Source organism: Daphnia magna, linkage group LG9 (assembly GCF_020631705.1).
Source record: "Daphnia magna isolate NIES linkage group LG9, ASM2063170v1.1, whole genome shotgun sequence".
Classification (NCBI taxonomy): Eukaryota; Metazoa; Arthropoda; class Branchiopoda; order Diplostraca; family Daphniidae; genus Daphnia; species Daphnia magna.
In genome coordinates, this window is record NC_059190.1 from 3,483,679 (window position 1) to 3,503,879 (window position 20,201).

At 38.3% G+C, this 20,201-nt stretch overlaps 4 protein-coding genes and 2 long non-coding RNA genes across 35 annotated transcripts; 4 read left to right on the top strand and 2 right to left on the bottom strand.

Annotated features, from left to right (window-relative positions):
- Window positions 1-1,334: 1,334 nt before the first annotated feature.
- LOC116930602 (THO complex subunit 3) lies at window positions 1,335-2,708 on the top strand. The gene is made up of 5 exons (XM_032937964.2): window positions 1,335-1,587; window positions 1,657-1,813; window positions 1,884-2,088; window positions 2,153-2,314; window positions 2,389-2,708. Exons 1-5 carry the CDS (start codon window positions 1,336-1,338, stop codon window positions 2,639-2,641), a joined length of 1,029 nt encoding a protein of 342 aa, XP_032793855.1. The 5' UTR covers window position 1,335; the 3' UTR covers window positions 2,642-2,708.
- Window positions 2,709-2,850: 142 nt separating this feature from the next.
- LOC116936095 (homeobox protein NOBOX) lies at window positions 2,851-5,550 on the top strand. Its single transcript, XM_045178822.1, has 5 exons — window positions 2,851-3,956; window positions 4,055-4,541; window positions 4,631-4,794; window positions 4,865-5,000; window positions 5,086-5,550. The coding sequence occupies exons 2-5, from the start codon at window positions 4,529-4,531 to the stop codon at window positions 5,499-5,501; spliced, it is 729 nt and encodes a 242-aa protein (XP_045034757.1). The 5' UTR covers window positions 2,851-3,956; window positions 4,055-4,528; the 3' UTR covers window positions 5,502-5,550.
- Window positions 5,551-6,245: 695 nt separating this feature from the next.
- LOC116936096 lies at window positions 6,246-10,478 on the top strand. 20 transcript variants are annotated; one of them, XR_006651109.1, is made up of 9 exons: window positions 6,641-6,915; window positions 7,282-7,487; window positions 7,543-7,581; window positions 7,652-7,793; window positions 7,877-8,268; window positions 8,398-8,709; window positions 9,363-9,444; window positions 9,622-9,727; window positions 9,791-10,478. It is a non-coding gene; the product is annotated as an uncharacterized LOC116936096 (long non-coding RNA). The 20 variants fall into 20 exon arrangements; XR_006651112.1 differs by having other exon boundaries at window positions 6,642-6,915; window positions 8,398-8,601; XR_006651101.1 differs by adding an exon at window positions 6,246-6,572 and having other exon boundaries at window positions 6,751-6,915; window positions 8,398-9,727.
- An 853-nt stretch (window positions 10,479-11,331) lies between these two features.
- Window positions 11,332-13,454, top strand: LOC116936094. 2 transcript variants are annotated; one of them, XR_006651409.1, is made up of 8 exons: window positions 11,332-11,428; window positions 11,706-11,827; window positions 11,902-12,025; window positions 12,113-12,244; window positions 12,313-12,426; window positions 12,487-12,561; window positions 12,623-12,708; window positions 12,793-13,454. It is a non-coding gene; the product is annotated as an uncharacterized LOC116936094 (long non-coding RNA). The 2 variants fall into 2 exon arrangements; XR_006651410.1 differs by having other exon boundaries at window positions 11,355-11,432.
- A 301-nt stretch (window positions 13,455-13,755) lies between these two features.
- LOC116930651 (alpha-tocopherol transfer protein-like) lies at window positions 13,756-16,638 on the bottom strand. Of its 3 annotated transcripts, none has more exons than XM_045179077.1 (8): window positions 16,496-16,638; window positions 16,347-16,435; window positions 16,121-16,268; window positions 15,859-16,052; window positions 15,670-15,780; window positions 14,793-15,599; window positions 14,037-14,109; window positions 13,756-13,965 (listed from the first exon to the last, which is right to left on the bottom strand). In XM_045179077.1, the coding sequence occupies exons 1-6, from the start codon at window positions 16,566-16,568 to the stop codon at window positions 15,438-15,440; spliced, it is 777 nt and encodes a 258-aa protein (XP_045035012.1). In that variant the 5' UTR covers window positions 16,569-16,638; the 3' UTR covers window positions 13,756-13,965; window positions 14,037-14,109; window positions 14,793-15,437. The 3 variants fall into 3 exon arrangements, with proteins under 3 accessions (XP_045035012.1, XP_045035013.1, XP_032793939.2); XM_045179078.1 differs by having other exon boundaries at window positions 14,026-14,109; XM_032938048.2 differs by having other exon boundaries at window positions 14,019-14,109.
- On the bottom strand, window positions 16,544-20,038 carry LOC116930652 (alpha-tocopherol transfer protein-like). 8 transcript variants are annotated; one of them, XR_006651405.1, is made up of 10 exons: window positions 19,882-20,038; window positions 19,024-19,140; window positions 18,878-18,966; window positions 18,669-18,813; window positions 18,411-18,604; window positions 18,197-18,343; window positions 18,000-18,126; window positions 17,601-17,759; window positions 17,442-17,520; window positions 16,544-16,792 (listed from the first exon to the last, which is right to left on the bottom strand). XR_006651405.1 is itself a non-coding variant. In XM_045179076.1 (9 exons), the coding sequence occupies exons 2-8, from the start codon at window positions 19,097-19,099 to the stop codon at window positions 17,489-17,491; spliced, it is 810 nt and encodes a 269-aa protein (XP_045035011.1). In that variant the 5' UTR covers window positions 19,100-19,140; window positions 19,882-20,038; the 3' UTR covers window positions 16,544-16,792; window positions 17,442-17,488. The 8 variants fall into 8 exon arrangements, 4 of the variants coding, with proteins under 4 accessions (XP_045035011.1, XP_045035010.1, XP_045035009.1 ...); XR_006651404.1 differs by having other exon boundaries at window positions 16,544-17,520; XR_006651407.1 differs by having other exon boundaries at window positions 16,544-17,520; window positions 18,233-18,343; window positions 19,882-20,037.
- Window positions 20,039-20,201: the final 163 nt, after the last annotated feature.

Consider the following 20,201-nt stretch of genomic DNA (forward strand, 5'->3'; position numbering starts at 1 on the left):
AGCTTATATTATAGCTCTCTTTTGGGCATAGGCCAAACATGACGTAGTAGAGCCACGGTCTTTAAACAACTGCTGCAACTCCACTACAGTGGAGGGAAATTCTTGTTGAACAAAATAAAAAATAAAGGGAAAAAACGAGACGTTGCAGATTTACGACTGCGATATGTTATTACGCACACACGGGACCGATTGGCTATCAAAATAGAGGCTGAAAGAGCGTTGAACAAGAAGAAGAAGAAGAAGAAGAAGTTCTTTTCTGGTTGTAATGATGGAGAAGAAGAATGAAAAAAAAAAAAAAGAAGAAGGAGAAGGCGATGGAATAAGGAAAGAAAAAGGGACAGCAGCAGGAGCAGAGGAAAGAGCGTCAGCAGCAGCACAGGGCAACGGCGCTGGACGCCCTGCCGAGTTTATCGCCAGTTAACGGGGCAGAAATTTGCCTATTTTATGGCAGCCGTAAATGTCCCGAACCGTAGTACTGATACCCGGGTTCCTTTCCTTTTTTTTTCTTTTTCTTTCTTTCAAGAAGAAGAAGAAGAAGAGGGGGACTCGTAAATTTTCTACCCCCTCTACTATATACAGCTGTAAATTCTTGTAAAGTCGATGCTAACTCGTTAGTCGTTAGCATTATAGGAGCCGTTCTGTGTATATGTGTTATGTGTTGTGCGTGCGTGTGTGTGTGTGTGTGTGTGCCAAGCTGCTAGAAACGGCCGCCTGCGCTGCTGCTATACAATTTTTTTTGCTTTATATTGCCGTGATGCCCAAACACGGGTCGTTTGATGATTGCTGTGAAAAGACATGAAAAAAAAAAAGGAAAACTGAAAACTATAGTGCATTATAGCGACGAGTGTGTGTTGCTGCCCATCCCAGTCGCATTTTTTTTTCCGGGTCCTTTGCTGCGTTTATTGATGAACGTTAAATGGAAGACGTAACAATAACATTCAAAATGGCGAGAGAATGAGCACACGGGTTGAATTTATGTAGCAACGTTGTACGGTATACTCGTATAAAAAATGCAGATATCTCGAGTACCATTGCTCGGCGCCGTCGGTTGTTGCATTGTGTGCTAGTCACGCTTGATTATGCCCCCGTCTACTGTAACAAAAGCTTCAGCCTGTCCGCCCACCTTCTGCTTTTTTTATTATTTTGTATCTTGGCTAGTCGATAAACATATCGTTTAACGTCCGACTAATCAGAGACCAGTTGAGGATACGGTATTACGACGCTGCGCATTCCTTTCGGTCTATCTATGCGTAACATTTTCCCGTGGAATTTATTAAAGGGACTTGCCAAACACGCCATCTAGAGGAGAAAACATTTACTTCGTCTTGAAAACGGATGAAAATAAAAGTTCGTCTGTCGAGTGTTGTTGACACGCTTGTAAAAAGGCAACCGTTTCAAACTAGGAAAATGGCACTCACCGAACTTGAAGAACTAAAAAATCATTTTAAAACACATACTCGTGTCCGGGAAGTTACTGCCCATTCGGCGAAAGTTCACACGGTTGATTGGAATTGCGATGGAAGACGATTAGCCTCGGGTTCCTTTGACAAAACGGTGTGCCTCTTCACTGTGGACAGCGACAGACTGGTTAGTATATTACCGGCTTATCAACTGTAAGGTGCCTTGATGGGTATTTAAATGAGACTTATAATTCAGGTTAAGGAACAGACGTTTTCTGGACACAATGATAGTGTTGACCAGTTATGTTGGCATGAAACCAATCCTGATTTACTCAGCACTGCCAGTGGTGACAAAACAATGAGAGTTTGGGATGCAAGAATTAAAAAAAACATTGCAACAGTTAACACCAAGGGTATTTGTGGTGTCAAATTTTTTTATTATGCAAGCTCACAGCCATTTGTTTCCCATTTGTGATTCCGCAGGAGAAAATATCAACATTACCTGGTCACCTGATGGTAATTCCATCGCCGTAGGCAATAAAGAGGATCTCGTCACTTTCATTGATGCCAGAACTTTCAAAATAAGAATGGAAAATCAATTCAAGTTTGAAGTTAATGAAATAGAATGGAACAAGGCCAGCAACCTATTTTTCTTAACGAGTGGGCAAGGCTGCATCCACATATTAGAGTAATGGTGAATTGTTTTTTTTTTTTTATTCAACCCAAATGTTACCATCCATCTCTCGGTCTAGTTACCCAGAGCTGACGACGGTACACGTAACACAGGCTCACCCTGCCAACTGCATTTGCATCGAATTCGATCCGACTGGACGGTATTTTGCCACTGGGTCAGCCGACGCCCTGGTCTCGCTGTGGGATGCCGATGAAATCGCTTGTTTGCGCACTTTCTCGAGGTAATGATAAGGCTAATTTACACAGTATTTTGAAATTTAGGTTATTCAGTTAATATATTGGGTGTTTCTCTTAGGTTGGACTGGCCAGTCCGCACCCTGAGTTTCAGTCACGATGGATCTATGCTAGCGTCGGGGTCAGAAGACTTGTTGATTGATGTCAGCCATGTAGGCACCGGTGAACGTGTTATAGCCATTCCAGTGGACACACCAACTTTCACAGTCGCCTGGCACCCACGCTCTCATCTACTTGCCTACGCCTGCGACGATAAAGATGACGGAAATCGAGATGCTGGAACAGTGAAGCTCTTTGGTCTCTCTAACGAGTGATGGCCCAGTGGAATCGGTGGTTAAGCTTCACGTGTTTTATACAGCGTTTTTTTTTTCTCTCTCCTTACAGATCGTACTCTTGTCATGAATCGTTTAAATTTCAAGTTCGCGCGTTATACTTTATTGAAAGATAGAAAAGAAGAACATGTCTCTTTGACAGTAGAATTCCTTTTCAGAAGGCAAAAGGGAATTCTCTTTTCATTTTTTACTCTCGGGCAAAGATTTAGGCAAGTAAAATGTGAAAAGCCCCCCCCCTTTTTTTTATTGTTAATGATTTTGGCTTGCTAGTTAGGAAGTGCCTACCGTGAAAAAGATGAGTTAGTAACAGAATGAATTGGGCTGATGTACAAGGTAGACATATTGTCTTTTACAGAAGTCAATGTAAAAACACAGTTCGTGAATGGTGTGCAAGTGGAGGTCGATCGTCGTCATTAATCAGCAGTCAGCGTAAACTCTAGTTTGCTCTTTATATGATAGGGGTAATTGAAAAGTAAAAGATAAAGCTTGATGGTGGTAACGGATTGAAAAAAAAACGAAAAAAAAATAACATTTACCTCTTGAGAAGTGTGCACAGACTACTGGCAATCTGAAAAAGATGAACAATCAAGTTTCTAAATATTTTTTTTATTTTATGGTTTCCCTACGAAATTTACGTTATTCACAGTTAAGCGACGTCGAGAACTGATTTGGGATTCAAATTTGTTTACGTGATTATTGAATCATGTAACAGACCGCCAGGTGGCAGGCGTGCACCATCGTTGACTACCAGCTTTGACTGTCGTCTGCTGCTAAAATCATACGTGTAAAATTGAAACATGAATAATTCATTAATACGTTAAAGGTCTGTTTCGCTCAGGTTTGCGTTGGCAGTTAACATTTTAGTAGAAAGAAATATTTCAAGTTGGTTGAATTTACAATAAATGGCTTGCAGATTGATTGCCATGGCAAATCAGGTAATCTCTGCCAACCTAACCTTGCACAATAGATCTCGTGCATCAACAGTTATGGCAGGAAGCAATTTAGTAACTTGAATAGCAACAGGAAAAGTATTGATAGCCTGAAAAAATTGTACATTTTTCCAAGTTTGAAAGTAGTCAGGGTCCAAAGCAGTGGAGTAAATAGTGGCTTAATTGTAATAGTAATTGTTAATGCCTGCATCTCGTGACCTAATTTTTGCATCCTTATTTTCAGCAGCAACATCTAAATAGATTAAATAAGTTTACTGTGATGTTATTGCTAGACCCTATTCAGAATCCTAATTTGCAAGAATCTGAATAATGAATTTCACTTTTTCTGAGTTGTTCGCTAGTTTCAGGTAGTGTTACATTTTCTTAGTTCAAATGCTCTCTTTCCATCACTCTTCAAAATGTAATTTTTTTTATTGTTTTGCATACCATTAATTTTATGACATAGGTACTGTTGCAACCATTCAACACATGAGTTTCCCCCTTCACATTTTATGAAAAGCAGATGTTGAAAAACTAAGCGTTGGAGTACTTCCGAACGGATTATCCACTAGCGGATTAAGATGTGGATGATCTCCTCAAAGAAATTTCCGCTGTCCATTGAACAAGGACAGAACCCAGTTGGCTTATCCTTTAATCTGCCGGCATAGTCAGAAAATGGATAATCCTTTCACCAATGAACATTGCTGGCGGAAGTCTTTGAAAGAATTTCCGTTCTTTCCAACCAATGAAGAAGAATGTTACTCCAAAATGTTTTTCCCCCTATAAAACGACTCGCTCCATCCGTGAAAGTCATCATTCCTTCTTTGCTCTCTGACAACCTCACATCTCGCTATTTCCGTAAGGTAAGTTTTAAGTGTATCTGCGGATTTTCAGTTCTAGTTTACTTCTAATTTTAAGTGTTAAAAGTACTGGGCTAATTATGGCTAATTATGGTAATTTTACATCTCTATCGTTATTTTTAAATTACACCAACATTCATTTCTTAACGGACCTCTACCTTTTTCCCTATATTGTTTCACAGACGCTTCCATATCAAAATCTTCCAGATCAACTCGTCAACGTCATTTTTATGACGAAGCTCAATTAGCTGTGCTCAACGCAGAGTTCGCTAGAAATTCGTTTCCCAGCCGAGAATGTCGACGTCGTATTGCTTTGCTTATCGGTGTTTCAAACAAATCAATTATGGTAAACAATCTTTGTTTAACCTCTGTTTTTCATTCATTATTCTTATTTTTATTTCTTTTTTGAATTGCAGTGGTGGTTTCAAAATCGTCGACGCCGTATCCGTCAAAGAGGATTTGGATTAGGAGCTACAGCGCAATCTTACGAAACAAGCCGTCAACAGCGTCGATCATCGCCGTACGCCATCCCATCTCAGCGAGTTCAACAAGGTTTTTTTTTGTTTGTTTTTTTACTTGGTTTTTCATCCTCCCAATAAGGTTTTTAACTAAATTTCTTGCTTTTTAAATTTAATAGACGTTATACCCTGCTGCCTTCCAGCGTCTGGGGAGTATACAGTTACTCAAGACGTGGAGGAATTTATGACAAATTGTTGGGCGAAAGATTCATCAACAACCTCCCCGCCGTTTCAGCCGAACATTGGATCAAACAGTTGTACAGGTTACTATCCGGAGATGAACCCTCAACCCGAATTAGTTAGCTTTTCTTCTGGATACCAATGGTCTGGATACCAACCGAGTGATCAACAACAGCAAGCCTATTCTTTCTGGAACAACTTGCAGTACGCTCCTTTTTCCTACCCATCTTCTTCAAACACAATGCAGAAGACAGCCATTACCTACCCCGAAGCTCAACATCTATACAAATATTCGAACGCTTCTTGTTCATACGCGTATCATCCTTCTGAATATTGTAATCAGGTGTACATGTAAATGATATTCTTGGTCTGATCCGTTACAAAATAAATCTTCCTTAGCTCTATTCGCTTTATTCGTTTTCGTGTTTTTTTTTTGTTCTGGGTGTTAAATTGGACTTTTCATGGATACATTTTTAAGAACAGAATAAAAAGATCGTAACAATATTGTTTTAACAATGTTTGTTTGTAACACTGCCTGTAGTCCTGTACGATGAACTAGCGAAAATCTTCCGTCGAACCAACAGGTTATGCTTCTCCGATGAGGCAATAAGTAAGGTAAGTAACGTAAATTAAATTCTATCCGACACTGCCAAACTTACGAAACGTCGTGTATGTTGTTTTTGTTCCCTGTTTGGTAAAATGAAAAAAGTATTAAACGTGATGAAATTTAATCCAGGGCCAACTATTATGTTCCTTTTTACAACACAAATTATGGCATCAATATGGTAGTGGACTGGTATTAGTGATTGCTGGTTGCTGCATACGTGTTAGGTTGTCAGTCTGTAACTGTAGGTCTGCATTGACAATGGAAATGCATAGGTTACCAATGTTGCGTTAATTCTGTTACGTTGCGTCAGTTGCGCCACTCGACTAATTGCGGCCGGTGCAGCCGTCAACAGCGTACACCCGAGTCCATTAATATGTGCCCCCTCGGAATGGCGGGAAAACTTTAGTACCGCTGCCAATGTATTGAGAGAGAAAGAGAAAAGTTTTCCCGCCATTCCGAGGGGGCACATATTAATGGACTCGGGTGTACAAGTTAACAGTGAATCGCCTCTTCATGTAGCTGCTGTCCAGGAGACAGGACAAAAATTTTGTATGACAAAGTGGGCGGCCGTAGGCCTACGGCCGTTACACTTTCTGCAAATGTTAATCAATTATTACGGCCGTAGGCCGTACTAATACGTAAAAGATGACTTAAAATGACTTAGTCATACAGCGTCCATCTTGGTTCGTAAAGTTCAGTTCGTCATGCAAGGTAATCAAACTGAACGATACTGGCCAACTGGTGTCTCTCGCAGAACCAGTGTTGCCACTTTGGAAATAGCGAAAACCAAGAAGAAAGAAAGCGAAGAAACTATAGAAGGTAAAGGTCTATTTGCACCAAATGTTTTTTTTTTTTCAGGCAATATCAAGTAAGTTCACTTCTTTCTAAATATATTTTAGCTTTCGTTATTAACATACGAGTGGTTAAAAATTGCGGCTAACTGACTGATACCTCAGACAGCGTAACGTTTGCCACACCATTTGTTTTTGTATCACAGGCGTCACAGGTTCTCAGCTGGGCTAGGTCACGAAGTTTAGTCCAGAGATGGTCTAGTGATCAGGACCACGTTAAAAAATGAAAGCATTTGCTACACATCTTTCTCGATTATCTTCAGAATTAAAAGAATGCACGCATCTTAATTGGCTCGTAAAGGTGATTGCAGGTATCATTTAAGGAACTTTTTATTATGCCTTTTAGTTTCAGGTGTTGACAGTATACCAGTAAATGTTATACTACATGCCGTCTCAGTGCAAGACTTAGATTCTATGTTTTTTATATTCTTTAAGTTCTTTTGATGTAATGTAAATCAAAATTTCATTTTATTACATTTTGAGATTGATTTTTATGAAAATACTAAGCAATGTTGGGATTAAAACAGGTTTTCCGTTAAACAGCATAAGAACTGGGTTTGAATCCAATGATTTCACTTCTAAGCTCTGGGTCAACTGCCTTTGAATTGCATTTACTTTGGTTGTTGACTTCAGACATGTTCCTAAACCAGTAGTCATTGTTAAAATTTTTCTAACAGTGAACCCCAATTGAGGCCACAATGTGTGTTCAGGAAAATCACCCTTCTACACAACCATTTCTTCACAGCAGATTTTCAGCTCTCTTATTGATAACTGAAATTGGTTGCTCCGAAAAACCCTATGAAATTTTCCGAATGGCAGACGTTCGTCAAGATTAAAATTTAACACTGCAAACTATAGAGCGTCGTACCATGCCGGCGAAAGGGTAAATTTTTAAAGTCATGTTCTGTGTATAGATTAATTTTATTATTGTGGCATAGCCTGGAGATCTATTTGGTCGCATTGATGTAACAATGAAGGTAAATCCTTGCTTGCACGTTTTCAGGTCTTTGACTCGCAAGATTGTTTACTTCTTTTACCGTCAAACAGAACCATCACTTCTCCTCATTTTTGTAGTAATGGAACGGCTCATTCACAACTAGAGTGCACAGAATATGCAAACGTTTGACGTCTTTTCGCCAGAAATAATAGCCACTACAGCGGAAACCACTGAACGACGAAGATTCTGACCGTAAGAACCGTTAAAACTGGTAGTATACTTGTGCAATCAATTGTCTATTACTAAACTGACATGTTGTGCATTTTCTATTGCAGTTAGACTCTGGTCCTGCCACTGTGCAAGAGAGGCATTCGCTACAAAGCTGGAACGTGATGGTTAGAGGTATCCAGGGACGGTGGGTCGTGGATTATTCTGTATTCCATTGAGATACTTTTAAATGAACTGATCAGTAAGCAAAGCCGTGCATCATCAAGTATACCATTGGGATACTTTTACCTCAACCGAAGAACACATTTTCTGTGGAAGACAACATTATTCTAGTCGTCACAACATAAAAATTTAGAGTAAGTCATTTTTCCTTTGCCAGTGTGGCCTTACAGCATGGGAATGCTGTCTGATTAGCTGCGTTCGCATTTCTTGATGGCAACAAACAAAAAAAGGTCATTCCTTCAGAAGTGTGTAGCATTTTATTGCTCGGAGATTACAGGTAAATCAGTTTCAATAACACAAATCAGTTTGTAGCTGGTTGGTAAAAGTAGTATTTTAGAGTGAAGGGCCGTACGATACAATCCCAAAAATGTGACCCAAACTTATTTTTTTTTTTTTTTATGAACAGTGCAGCGGATATCATATGAACATGCAGATCGAAATTGATCGAAATTTTTTACAGGACAGCGGCAGACTTCAAGCTAGCAAGCATTTTGACGACATGTTCAGGCACTGGAGGAGGAGTGGGCAAATGATCACCGGTGACCTGGAATCCGTTTTCGTCAGCGAACCAATTGACAGTAAGGACAATGCCGTCCGGAGAGGTGTACAAGTAAGATCCTTTAGAAACTGTGCCAATATCTTCAGGCTTAAGTCCTACTTGCTTCTGCTTGCCGCTCTCGGAGACTTTGGTTCCATCAGCACTATCAAAGCTTTTGAGGTATAAAATGATATTTCAGAATTAAAAGTAGTGCAAGTTGACCATGAAATAAGAAGTCCTAACTTACACGAAAGAATAGCTACTATCAGCGTTCATTTCACTATTGGAGGAGATAATTCCCCTATAGGGATTCAAGCAAAACGAATTTCACGATAGGAATTCTATCAAAACTCAATTACGGTATACCCTACCCCAAACGGATTTCAACCAACTTTTTCTGAGACTTTCCTCCAGAGATGGCGCATATTCGCGGGGGTATCGGCACTTATCTCATACGTATTTTTACCATCGATGCTGCGCTGCAGAAATCGATATTAACTTGTAGAGATAACGTGCCGTTTAACGTTCCTATTTCCGTAATTATTGGCTGAACGGCGAAGGAGTGCGGAGCAATCTAGCCGGCCGACTCGAGTTTAGGCAGTTTTTTCTACGCGATAGGTGGCGTCTTTTGGGCAAAACTATTGAAAAAAGGCCGCGACCTTCGTTTTTAAGGCATGGCTTGGAGAGGCTACTCTTATACTAAAAGCCGTGGAATTTCTCATATCATAAATAATATATACGTTGTTTCTAGTCAGAATAGGTCTCGGCTCCGATTACCCAAGAACCAGCTTACTGTTGGTGGAGCTTTATAAAGATTTTTCTTTTCCTTATAGCTATTGCGTACTATTGAGCCATGATCAGACACAACCAAACTGGAATGATCTCGACCGTGTTTGCTACATATTCGGAAAGCCTGTGCGTGAATCGGTGACAAACTTTAAACATACCTACTTAACGAGTAACATTTTGGCGACTTTGAGGGAAGCGGATTTTATCTGGCAAATAAAATATTAAGGGATTTGGGTTGCTATAAGAAGCTAGCCCAGATGGCAAACGTCTTGATCCTTTTTCACTTTTATCGCTATTCTATAGTCAACGCATTCGATCATGCCAGCGATCAGTCGTTTTTCGACCGTTTCTTTCACGGGATTTTATGACTGGACTTCCTGGAATTCCTGATTCTCATCTGCCCCAAGAGGTACGTAAAAAATGATACATTTTAAAAACTGATATTGCTGTAAACATGGATACCGCTTATTAGGTTGTAGACAAGATGGTTGAAGCCTTCTTTACTGTTCCAGGGATTTCCAGGGTTTTGTTTGACCTGACGGCAAAACCATCCGAGACAACGGAGTGGGAATGATTTGATTTACGAACGTTGCTTAGGCAAATCATCTCCGCACTCTTTATAGGACACGGATACGGAGTTATATCATTGACTAGATATAGAAGGGAAATATTATGAACAGTGGATTCAGTATAGACGTTTGAAATTGAAAAATCAATCAACTTTGTCGTTGCTTGAAAATCTCTTGAACCCGCTTTTAAGAGGATTTCACGTGATAACTTGTTGACTATTCCTTAAATATACATGCACACTTGTTGGAAATAAAGGGTGCATTAGTTTTTCTTCGAAACAAATTAAACATTGTTAATGTGCAGCTAGGTGGGTTGTGGTTTTATCTCTCTTGTATAACTACCGTTTTTCGCCAAATTGTTAATCTAATTCTTTTGAAACGTTCGGATGTCGCCCATGCCATTTCCTAAAACTGAATATTCATAAAATGTATATGTTCGCGAATTGTTCAGAACTATTCAGAGTGGCACCATAAAGTATAACTGTACGAAAGGGTACGTAGGCTTCTAAAAATAAAGAACAGCTCTGACGTCTTTGGTAAGCGGAAAGGGTACTGCTCATTGAAGCGTCAGATGACGGTTTTAAGAATGGACTCTTTTCTTTGCTTTGCATAATGAATCTGTGCTTGGAACTGGCAGATGGCGTTTAGCAGTGGCACCAAATCTTTATTCTTAAAATCCAGAGGTGTTCTTCACTTTTCAGGGGAAATGATTGATGATACTTGTTGATTAATCCATGAAGAATACCAATACATGGATAAGTGGAGGGTAATACAAGTATAAAACTAATTCCTCGTGGCATTTTCATTCACGCATACGTGGCAGTTCGTGAGCAGACGAACCATTGAAAGGGCCTTGCGCAGTCTAGCTGCATCCAGCCATATAGGCCCTAGGGGCCGTTCACAAAATACGTTTTTTTTTTTTTTTTTTTTTATATTTTTTTTTTTTTTTTTTTTTTTTTAACCATAACGCATTTTTTAGTTAAATTCAATTTTGACTCCCCCTCCCCCTGTGTTAACGGTGGAACTTCATAAACAAAAGAAATTTACTACCCCCTCCTAAAAAATAACGTAACAAATGTTCAAACCCCCTCCAAAACCAGAATCATATAATTGAGAGAAAATGACTGCAATGTGAGAAAATACCATTTAGCAGACAACAGTTGTCATGACAACAAAAAAAAGAAGACTAAACAGCAGTTTTATTTCTTTTTCTGCAGAAATTAAAAGTTACGCGATATAAATTGATCTCTGGTACGTAACATTTTATGGAACCCTCCCCCCCTTGTAACAAAGCGATAACAAAACTTTTTCCATTAAAACGGAACCGTTTCGCAGAAGCCATTCATTAATTGCATCAGCCCTTTTAGTAACTGCCTGGAAAGATCATTACGGAGAACTTTCAATTTTTTTTTTTATGGGACCTTATAACACAGACAGTGGGAACCATTATATCTACAACCATGGGCCCTACTAGTAAAACCCAAAGCATTGTTTTGACAAGTACTGTCATATTTCGGTTGCAGGTTTTCATTAAATACCAAGTAAGTAAGTGGTTTAAACGTGTTAAATGATTTTTCGATTCAGAACTGAAATTGTACTTTTAGAACTTTTAAACACCGCATAGCTTTTATTAACAATAGTTTACTTTTACAACTTTCAAAATCTTGTTAACGATTTAAAGGAGAACAAAGTTCATTTTTTAGATTTCCGGAATTTCAACTTCCGGTTTTACTTCCGGTTTTAAAATGTCAAATAACTCCTTATTTGTAAGTCTAGTAGAAAAAAGATTAACATTTTCGTGGTCATCGTAAAATTTAGGGTCGACTCCATGGGTCAGCTAAAAATACCCGAAAATCGTCAAAAATCTCAAATTTTCCTGAACTAAAAAAATCACGATTTTGGTCAAATCCGACTTTTGGCTAAAAACACGTCATTCCAAGGTTAGTAAAGTTCTAGCACTTAAAAGCAAGAATTGTACTGATTTAAAAGTAAAATATATTTTTTTTTATTTCAGGCAGAAAAACTAGATGGCGTTTATGTGTGTCTATGATAAATATTACGAGTGACAAGTTAAATGGGTGTTTGTTACGTTTATACCTGTTTAGTGCTTCAAAGGATTTTTCGTCAAAAAAATTGCGGTATGTTCTTATCTGTTCAGTATTGCTATCGTTGTGTATGTATTGAAAAGAAGGTCCTGAAAATAGATTGTTTTTTGTATGTGGTAGGGTTTTGCCTTGTCAGCTGCTGAACCAGTAGCCTGCATTCCTGCTATCAATGTACCACAAGGGATGCTGACACTTTAAGAAGAACAACAGTGACCACTATGCCCGAGACATGAACATCACCATCCTGTTCAGGTATTGTTAATGGACTTGAACTCTTTTCTTTTAACTTACTTATATGTTCTCTTGTCACTAAACCACAGAGTCTTCATCTACTATGTATTGCTAACCATCAGCCTTCAGCATCCCATGTATCCAGATTTTGAAGCTTCTCTGCTTAGCCAACCATCCTCCATACACTTCAACTCTTCATTGTGGTATTACAGAATATGACTTATCTTCCACTACATGCACCTGTAACAATTTTCTCTACACAGGCTTCTCTTCTTTTCTTCTTAGCCTGCCGAATGCAAACAGGAATAAAGGTTCATATCCATTGATGCCATATCATGGTATTTTAATTTGATGGATTATCTGGATTTCTCATTTTATACCTATAAATCTTTGTTGTAGAAATTGAAAATGTCATCGTTAATCCTGCTGCCAAATCGTCTTTCCGTACGAGTCATGCAGTTTTAGATTTCTCGTGGAATTTCCTTGTGAGTAAAAAAATAAAATAAAATAGAACGGGTTTTTGCATTAAGAATTACGTTGTCATTCTCATTTGTCAACTTTCTCTTCAGGCAAAATCCACCCAGGCTTAAAAGGGCATCCTACCAGTTGTTGTCATACCTGCCTCGCCGTCTTCGCCTTACCGTCATTGCCGCATAATCTTTGCTCGCGCCCGGCTTCTCTTCATCGCCGTCATCGTGGAACGTCGCGTTTTTGGTATTTTGATTTGTTGGTGTTTTGTTTTGTTTTGTGTTGTTTTGTATTGTTGTATAGTGTATGTTTAAAGTTAACCCGTTGGCTGCCACCCATTTTGCTCCCCTTTTTTTTTTAGTTGTAGGGACCGGCGGCGCTGTTCTGCCCCATGGTTGATCACCCATGGGGTGGGGCAGTCGCCTTGCGCCTTAGGGCGCCGTAGGCAATGCACCAGTAGGGACTTTCCCTTGTCGATGCGATGGTGGAGTACCTGGGGTGTGCATTCCCGTAAAGGTCTCCATCGTCAAGTCAGCCCGGACTTGTCTTCGGACAAGTCCCCCTTTCATCGGATCCCTCTGAAACGATGCGTAGCTATTGTAGAAGAACAACCTATGGGTTGTAATGGCTTGGCAGCCAACGGGTTAACTTAAGTGTTTGTATTCCTATGCATGTATGTATTGTATTTATTTTATAATGTGTGATGTAAAACTGTGGTGGAATTGTGGGTGGAGGTGGGATAATACAAAACCAATTTCATTTATATCTTTGTTTATTGAATTTTAGTATTGAAGAAGTAAGCCAATTTCAAGATATGATAACTTAAATAATCATTGAGTAACCTATAGGCAACAGGTACTTACACTTTAACCTATGGCAGAATTAAAATTTGCAATTCAAATTCTCAACATGGAGAACCGTTATCCTGGCACCAACTTTAAATTTCTGCCACTGCAAGCTCACAGTAGTTTTGTTGAATTCAATCTAAGTTTTGCATTTTGCTCTGTTGACGCATTTGAGCAACTCTTTACATGTTTTCTCACTAGTAGGCAAATAGCTTCAAAAACTTTTAAATTTCAATATAATTCAATTTCACCATCAAGGCAACAAAAACAAAGTTAAAGAATCTGTATTGTGTTGACGGTCGGCAAATAATATTTCTTGCTTATGGAATGCTGCATTCTGGAACCTCACTAACAAACCAAGGAGTGTCCTGCAACAACAACTACCATCCCAGAATTCCAATGATAAGTGTGGAAATCAAATGGTGGGTCCTAAAAATCGACAAAATAATGACAAAAAAATGATGCTTTCTTTCCATTCTTACAAATCACCGGTTTTCCACCTCAACCAACAGATGACAAATCAAGTCCCAAATTCACGCTCCAGCTCCATCATGTAATTACTTGTTCCAACACCTAATCAAAAGAAAAACAAGAACGAATAGATGAACAAAATCCTTCAGAATGCCAAAGCTATAACATGGACGAACATTTTCAATAACCGATGGTGTAGGCCAGGCTCAACACCAAAAGGGAACCATGCCATATCTGAAACCCATTGCCTGGCACATGCAAGAATGCTTATGTGTGATTAAATTAAATTTAGGAAAGATGCAAAATTTGAAAAAAAAAGGCTTCGGCCAGTGGCAAGAACGAATTAATATGTTAACAAGATCAGGTAAGACAAAGGCATTCGTATGAATTGCAAGATGTTGTCTATAATCAACTAAATGTACGAGTATGAAAAAATTGGTAAATTAACATGAAAAAGGTGGTTTCTTTGTTGATTAGAGTGTTAATGCCCAAGGAATTACAAAAAGACATATTAAATTAATAAAGATTTTTATAAACCGGACAACGTATCAGAAGATGATTTGTAGTGTCAGTGTCACCACAGACCAATCGTTGTCTGTGGTTAAACATTAGACAATATAAAAGTAAGACCTTTAGAATTATGAATCACAAGATCATAATGGTCAAACACTTGACTAGCCCCTTGTTACTCTACCCGAATCGGTAGAAAAAACATTGGATTTTCCTTCTTTACTGAGATTTTAAATTATAAAAACCAAATTTTCTTTTAAAAATTAGAAACTTACGTGCTTCCCCACTCCTATGAAGCAGATAAACTATTTCCGAAGCAGACGAACTATTTGACTACCTCATTTTGCCCAATATTTTTGAAAAGTTCTGTACCGCCATCCAGCGGAAATTCAGTCAAGATAAGCCCGACAAAATAAGCCCGACATCTACTTTTTTGGCGAGCGTTCCAGTTGGATTTCAAAGTAGGTAGTACCACCACAGACTACGAAGTAAAGACCGCTATCATCGCCATAAGGCTGAGAGAAATCCAGTAACTATTTTTTTTTTTTTTTTTTATTCATACCAGTCAACCCACCATTTCTCTAGTTGGCGGTGAGTCAATCCAATTATGCCCAGCCCAACGCCCCAACCTACCCAGCTTTGAAAACATCCTACCCGAATCGCTCAAAATCGATAGCATTTGGTGGCTATCCACAAGTTATCCGAGTATCAGCAAATCGGGCCCGAGCCCCAACTGTTGCTCATGAAACCCAAAAGTACGATGTTAGAACTGATTTCAGTTTCAAACGCTGCAACTTGATGCAATATCTATTCAGGGACAGAAAACACTATGGTCGGCAAAACATAAAACATGAAGTAGTATCATCGTCCTAAAACACCTTTTTGTCTGTTTTGGAAATTAGGTCAATAAAATTCAAATTTCAGTCAAAGCATTCAAATAACTGAGAGTAATTCTTCTCGGCAAACACGTTGGAAAAATGCATGGTATCCATTGGTTTCATCGAACCATCATAGTCACTGGGTAGGCAAGCAGGATCAACGTGTTGGTGCAGAGTTGCAAAGCATTGGCCGTGAAAGAACAACTGCATATAGTTCACATAAAGAAAGTAAGGGATTTTTAAATTAAAATACTTAAAATTCCAATTAACCGACCCGGCTGCGAATTTTATTTGACAGAAAAGGCCAAAATATGGCCACAAGGATTTTTATAATCCGAGGTTCATGGACAATATGAATTCCTTGCAATCGAATAGGAAATACGTCCTGATGTAATAGAGGGTGGAAAAACAATCAGTCAGTCAGTTACAGCAAATTTTGTACCTTGTTGTAAGATAGTTTTACCTGTACGATGTCCGCAATTTTCTTTACCAAATTTGGTGTAAATTGCCCCACATGATGAAGTGTAAAATCTTTGACATCGATGATGGCAACTAAGCCATTAGTCTGCGTCTCCACTTCACAAACCAGCCTCTGAAAACAAAATACCACACATCGTATCATGTCTTCCAAACTGCAAGTTGTGAGATCCCAATTGCCTTTAAAGAATATAAAATTGGAACCTTTAAACGCTATATAATTGATGAAACGTAAATTTCGGCATTACGCAGGTTTAATATCAACACTCGACATCCATTTTGCTCGCGATATGGTGAGCTAAGAAAATGGCCCTTGTCTAGCACGTGTTTCACGCGTAACGGATGCAAGTTTTTAAGGTCCGGGTAATTTTTTATCATTCTCAAGTAATGATTCAACTTTTAACCGATAAAACGTTAGTAGTAAAAAAAACGTCAGTACACGAAATTTAAGTAGGTCTAATCTTGAAACTTTACCAATTTCATTGCTCGGTGTACGTCGTATTTTCTTGCATGGATGAAACATATTAGCACTTCATCACTCAAGGCGAGATTAATGTCGGATTCTGTCGAAAGAAGAAAAACCGGTTAACGAAATGTTAAAGGTGAAATGAAATCACTGTTACCTTTGATCATTCCCCGAAATTTCGATAAAAGGTCTTTACTACGTTGGATTTGAGACCTCGTATTACTGTTCATTTTTCGTTACACTCACCAAAGTTGTCAAACCTTGGTTCTCAACAAAGTACGACTAAATTTCCAGTCGAAAGTGGTTGATATGTTCTAACGGCCCCCCCGTACGACTTGTTCACAGTCACAAATACAACTAGCATGTGCGCTCTGAATTTCCCACTCAGTACAAGTCTACTTGTAGACCATTGTCATTTAGAAAATGGTCAGGCAGGTCAAGGACGAAGGTTTTCCTGTAAGCAAAACTAGGTCAAATATGTTTTTACTTCACTTGAAACCGTAGAAAATGTGAGGGATAGCAGGGGATAACAAGGCCTATACTTCGATGAAGTATAATGTATTTCAGATTAAAACAATAGCTGGAACCCATTTTTAGCTGTGTTTTCTATACGGCCGATATATGTGGTGTCTTGTTTTCCTTGCATTGTCACTTATGTCAAGGAAGTATCGATCTCCATTTTGCCCATAAACATGAAATAATTTGTGTCCTTCTCAAAAATAGTTATTTTTAGCCACATTATACGTAATACGTTGTAATTACATTAAATAAAGCTACTAATAGCTGATAAAGAAACCTTGGCAATCATCAAGTGCTTGATAATGCTTTTGGTAATGAGGAAAATGTACGTAGTCTACATGTACCGACCTAAGAGAAGCACCAAGGTTCCAAATAAGGACACACTGATGCCTAGATAACCTTATTGTTATAACTGTACAGGATCTATTAGATACAAAACACTGCCTTTCCAGCAAACCACTTGATTAAACTGCATTCATGGAAATTAACAGGATTATCATGCATATGAATCAGAACTACAGCTAGTAACGATAGCTTATTCTTATAGATTACTAACCACTAGCGATAATTTACAAGAATAGTACCAATTTGTTGAGATATTTCCAATAGGCTAGGATGACCTGTAAGTCTGCTAATTTGATTTGAACGTGAAGATTTTGACATCTGGCAGAAAATGAAATCAATTGAAAAGTATTAGCTATATTGCTTTCTGTTGCAGTTCTCGTTATTTTTTTACGTGTAACTTTAAATAATCAATTTATGTAAAAAAACCATATTGAGATTTGTTGTAGCTTTTGATTAAGCTAAGCGAATTTCCTCGATCCGCATTTCTTGCTCCGGGTCCATTCAAAATCCAATTGTTTTTGTTAGAAAGGCTCGCGAAAAGCACGTGCATTTAAATACTGCAATTTTATTATACATGCAAGTAGAACAAAATGAAACCACAAATAAAAGCTATTAATATAGAACAAAAAATGAAGTAGATGGCATGGCCACAGGAAAAAAACGTACAAACAGTTTAAAGCTTAAAACTGTATGGACTTTGACTTGGCATAATAGAAAAATATTAAAATTTTTTTTTTTTTCGTCCTAAAACAAGCTTGATTTCTAGTTAAAACAATCGAATATTTTTGAGTACTCACTCTCGAAAAATATGCTAGAAAAACGCATGGTGTCCATCGATTTCATACAGCCGTTATAGTCGTTGGGCAGACAAGCGGGATCAACGTGGTGGTGAACAGTTGCGAAACATTGGCCGTGAAAGAACAACTGTAAATGTTTAAGGCAAAGCAAACAGAATTAGGTAAATACGACTTCAAATTTCTAGATTGCTTCTCACTATAGCCACTGTAAAACAAAATGTAAGTAAGCTAACCCGACTGCGAATTTTGTTCGATAAAAAGGGCCAAAATATGGCTACAAGGACTTTCATAATCCGAGGTTCATTAACAACATGAATTCCTTGAAATCGGATAGGAAACACATCCTGTGGTAAAACATAACCAGTCATTCAGTTTTACCATCTACAACAAGTATTTTTATTCAAACTTTACCTGAGCAATATCCGCAATTATCTTAACCCAATACGGTGTAAACTGCCTTACGTGATTAAGTGACAAATCTTTAACATCGAGGATAAGTACTATACCATTAGTTTGGGTTTCAAGTTCAGATACCAGTCTCTGAAAGCAGAACACTAAAGCAAGGAAAATGTCTTCCAAACTACAAATGCGGAGATCCCACTTCCCTAAGAACAAGAAAACGTAACCTAAAATTTCATAATTAATTGAAATGGCAATTTTTTTAATTACGTAAATTTATCAACAATATGCGACATCCATTTTGCTCGCGATGCGGAGAAGCAAAAAAGTGCGAATCGAGCACGTGTTTCACACGCAACGGACATAACTGTGCAAGTTTAGGATATTGTTTTGTCATTCTCACGTAGTTGTTCAGCTTCCAACAAATTGAATGTTAGGATAATAAAACTTAAGGCAATACTTTTCAAGTAAGATATTACCAATTTCATCGCTCTGTGAACGTCACCTTTACGTGCATGGATAAAGCACATTAGCAATTCATCACTCATTGAGAGATCAATGTTGGATTCTAAAAATGAAAGACTTTGCAAGCATGACATGAAGATGGACACAGATTTATTCTTACCCTTGATGAGCACACGGAAGTATGATATGAGCTCGTTATCGTTGAAAAGAATACGAGATTTCGCGTTGTTATTCATTTCCGATTGCACTTGTTACCGACCAGCGTAACGCCACCAAACTTTATGGAAAGTAAAAATCAGAAAATTTTCAGATATGACACAACCTGTACAAACACTGTTCGAAAGAGCAATGACAATTTTCTGTGATGGTAATTTTCAACATGCACAGACAAGTTCAGTGTTTTCTAACCCTGTTCGTCCTATTTTAGGATGGGGAAAGGGTTTTGGACATGGAGGGGGAGGGTAAGGTTTTCTTACCTTGAAACTTTTTGCTTCTTATCCCTAGACCAAAGAATATTTGAAGTGGTATCTTAATGACAAAGAAACTAGCTTTTGAACGTTGCACAGCGTTTTCGTTCGTTGTGGGCAGACTAACAAAAAAATTACGCAATGAAAACCAAATGAAGTGGAAATCGAAGAGGGAGAGAGACAATTCGGACTTTCGGAGACCATGGTTCGGACAAATGAAAAATTTCGAAACGCAAATGTTAGGATGTGTGGCAACGCTGTTCATGAATTGGCGCTTCCGAAACTTGGCGTCAAATGTGAGCGTTGAGAAGAAAATTTCTACACAGCGTATATATTATAAGCTTGTTTTATGTTTTAGTTCTTTTTCAGTTATAAATACTTCACCTATCGTCCTGAGAAAAAAACTGGTGGGAAAGCCAGAGAATTCGGCTACTATTTTTATTTTATTGATTAACTTGATTAGCAGGGATATTAGGTATTAAAATTTAAATAATGGCTAATCCGGGCTAATCGATAATGTTTACTGCTTTTAAATGCGAAAAGAAAAATACCTAATTGTCCACTTGCGATATTTTAGAGATGTTCTTCTATTTCAGGCTCTGGCAGCAAGTGGTCTGATTGAAACAATATTTAGTGATCGACTAATACGCAAGTACTCTGGAAATTAGTGTGTTGTAGAGGGAGGAATTCTGATTTGAGACTTTAACACCAACTGACCCAAATTCTGTAGTGAAAGAGCAAAGGGCTATCTTTTTGGGGTCAAGTGATGTCAAGTAAGCTGCTGTTTCAGTCGACCTATTTATTTTCGGCGATCACAGAAAAATGCACTTATTTGTTAAGAGAAAAAAAAACGAGCATTAAAACTCGTGTC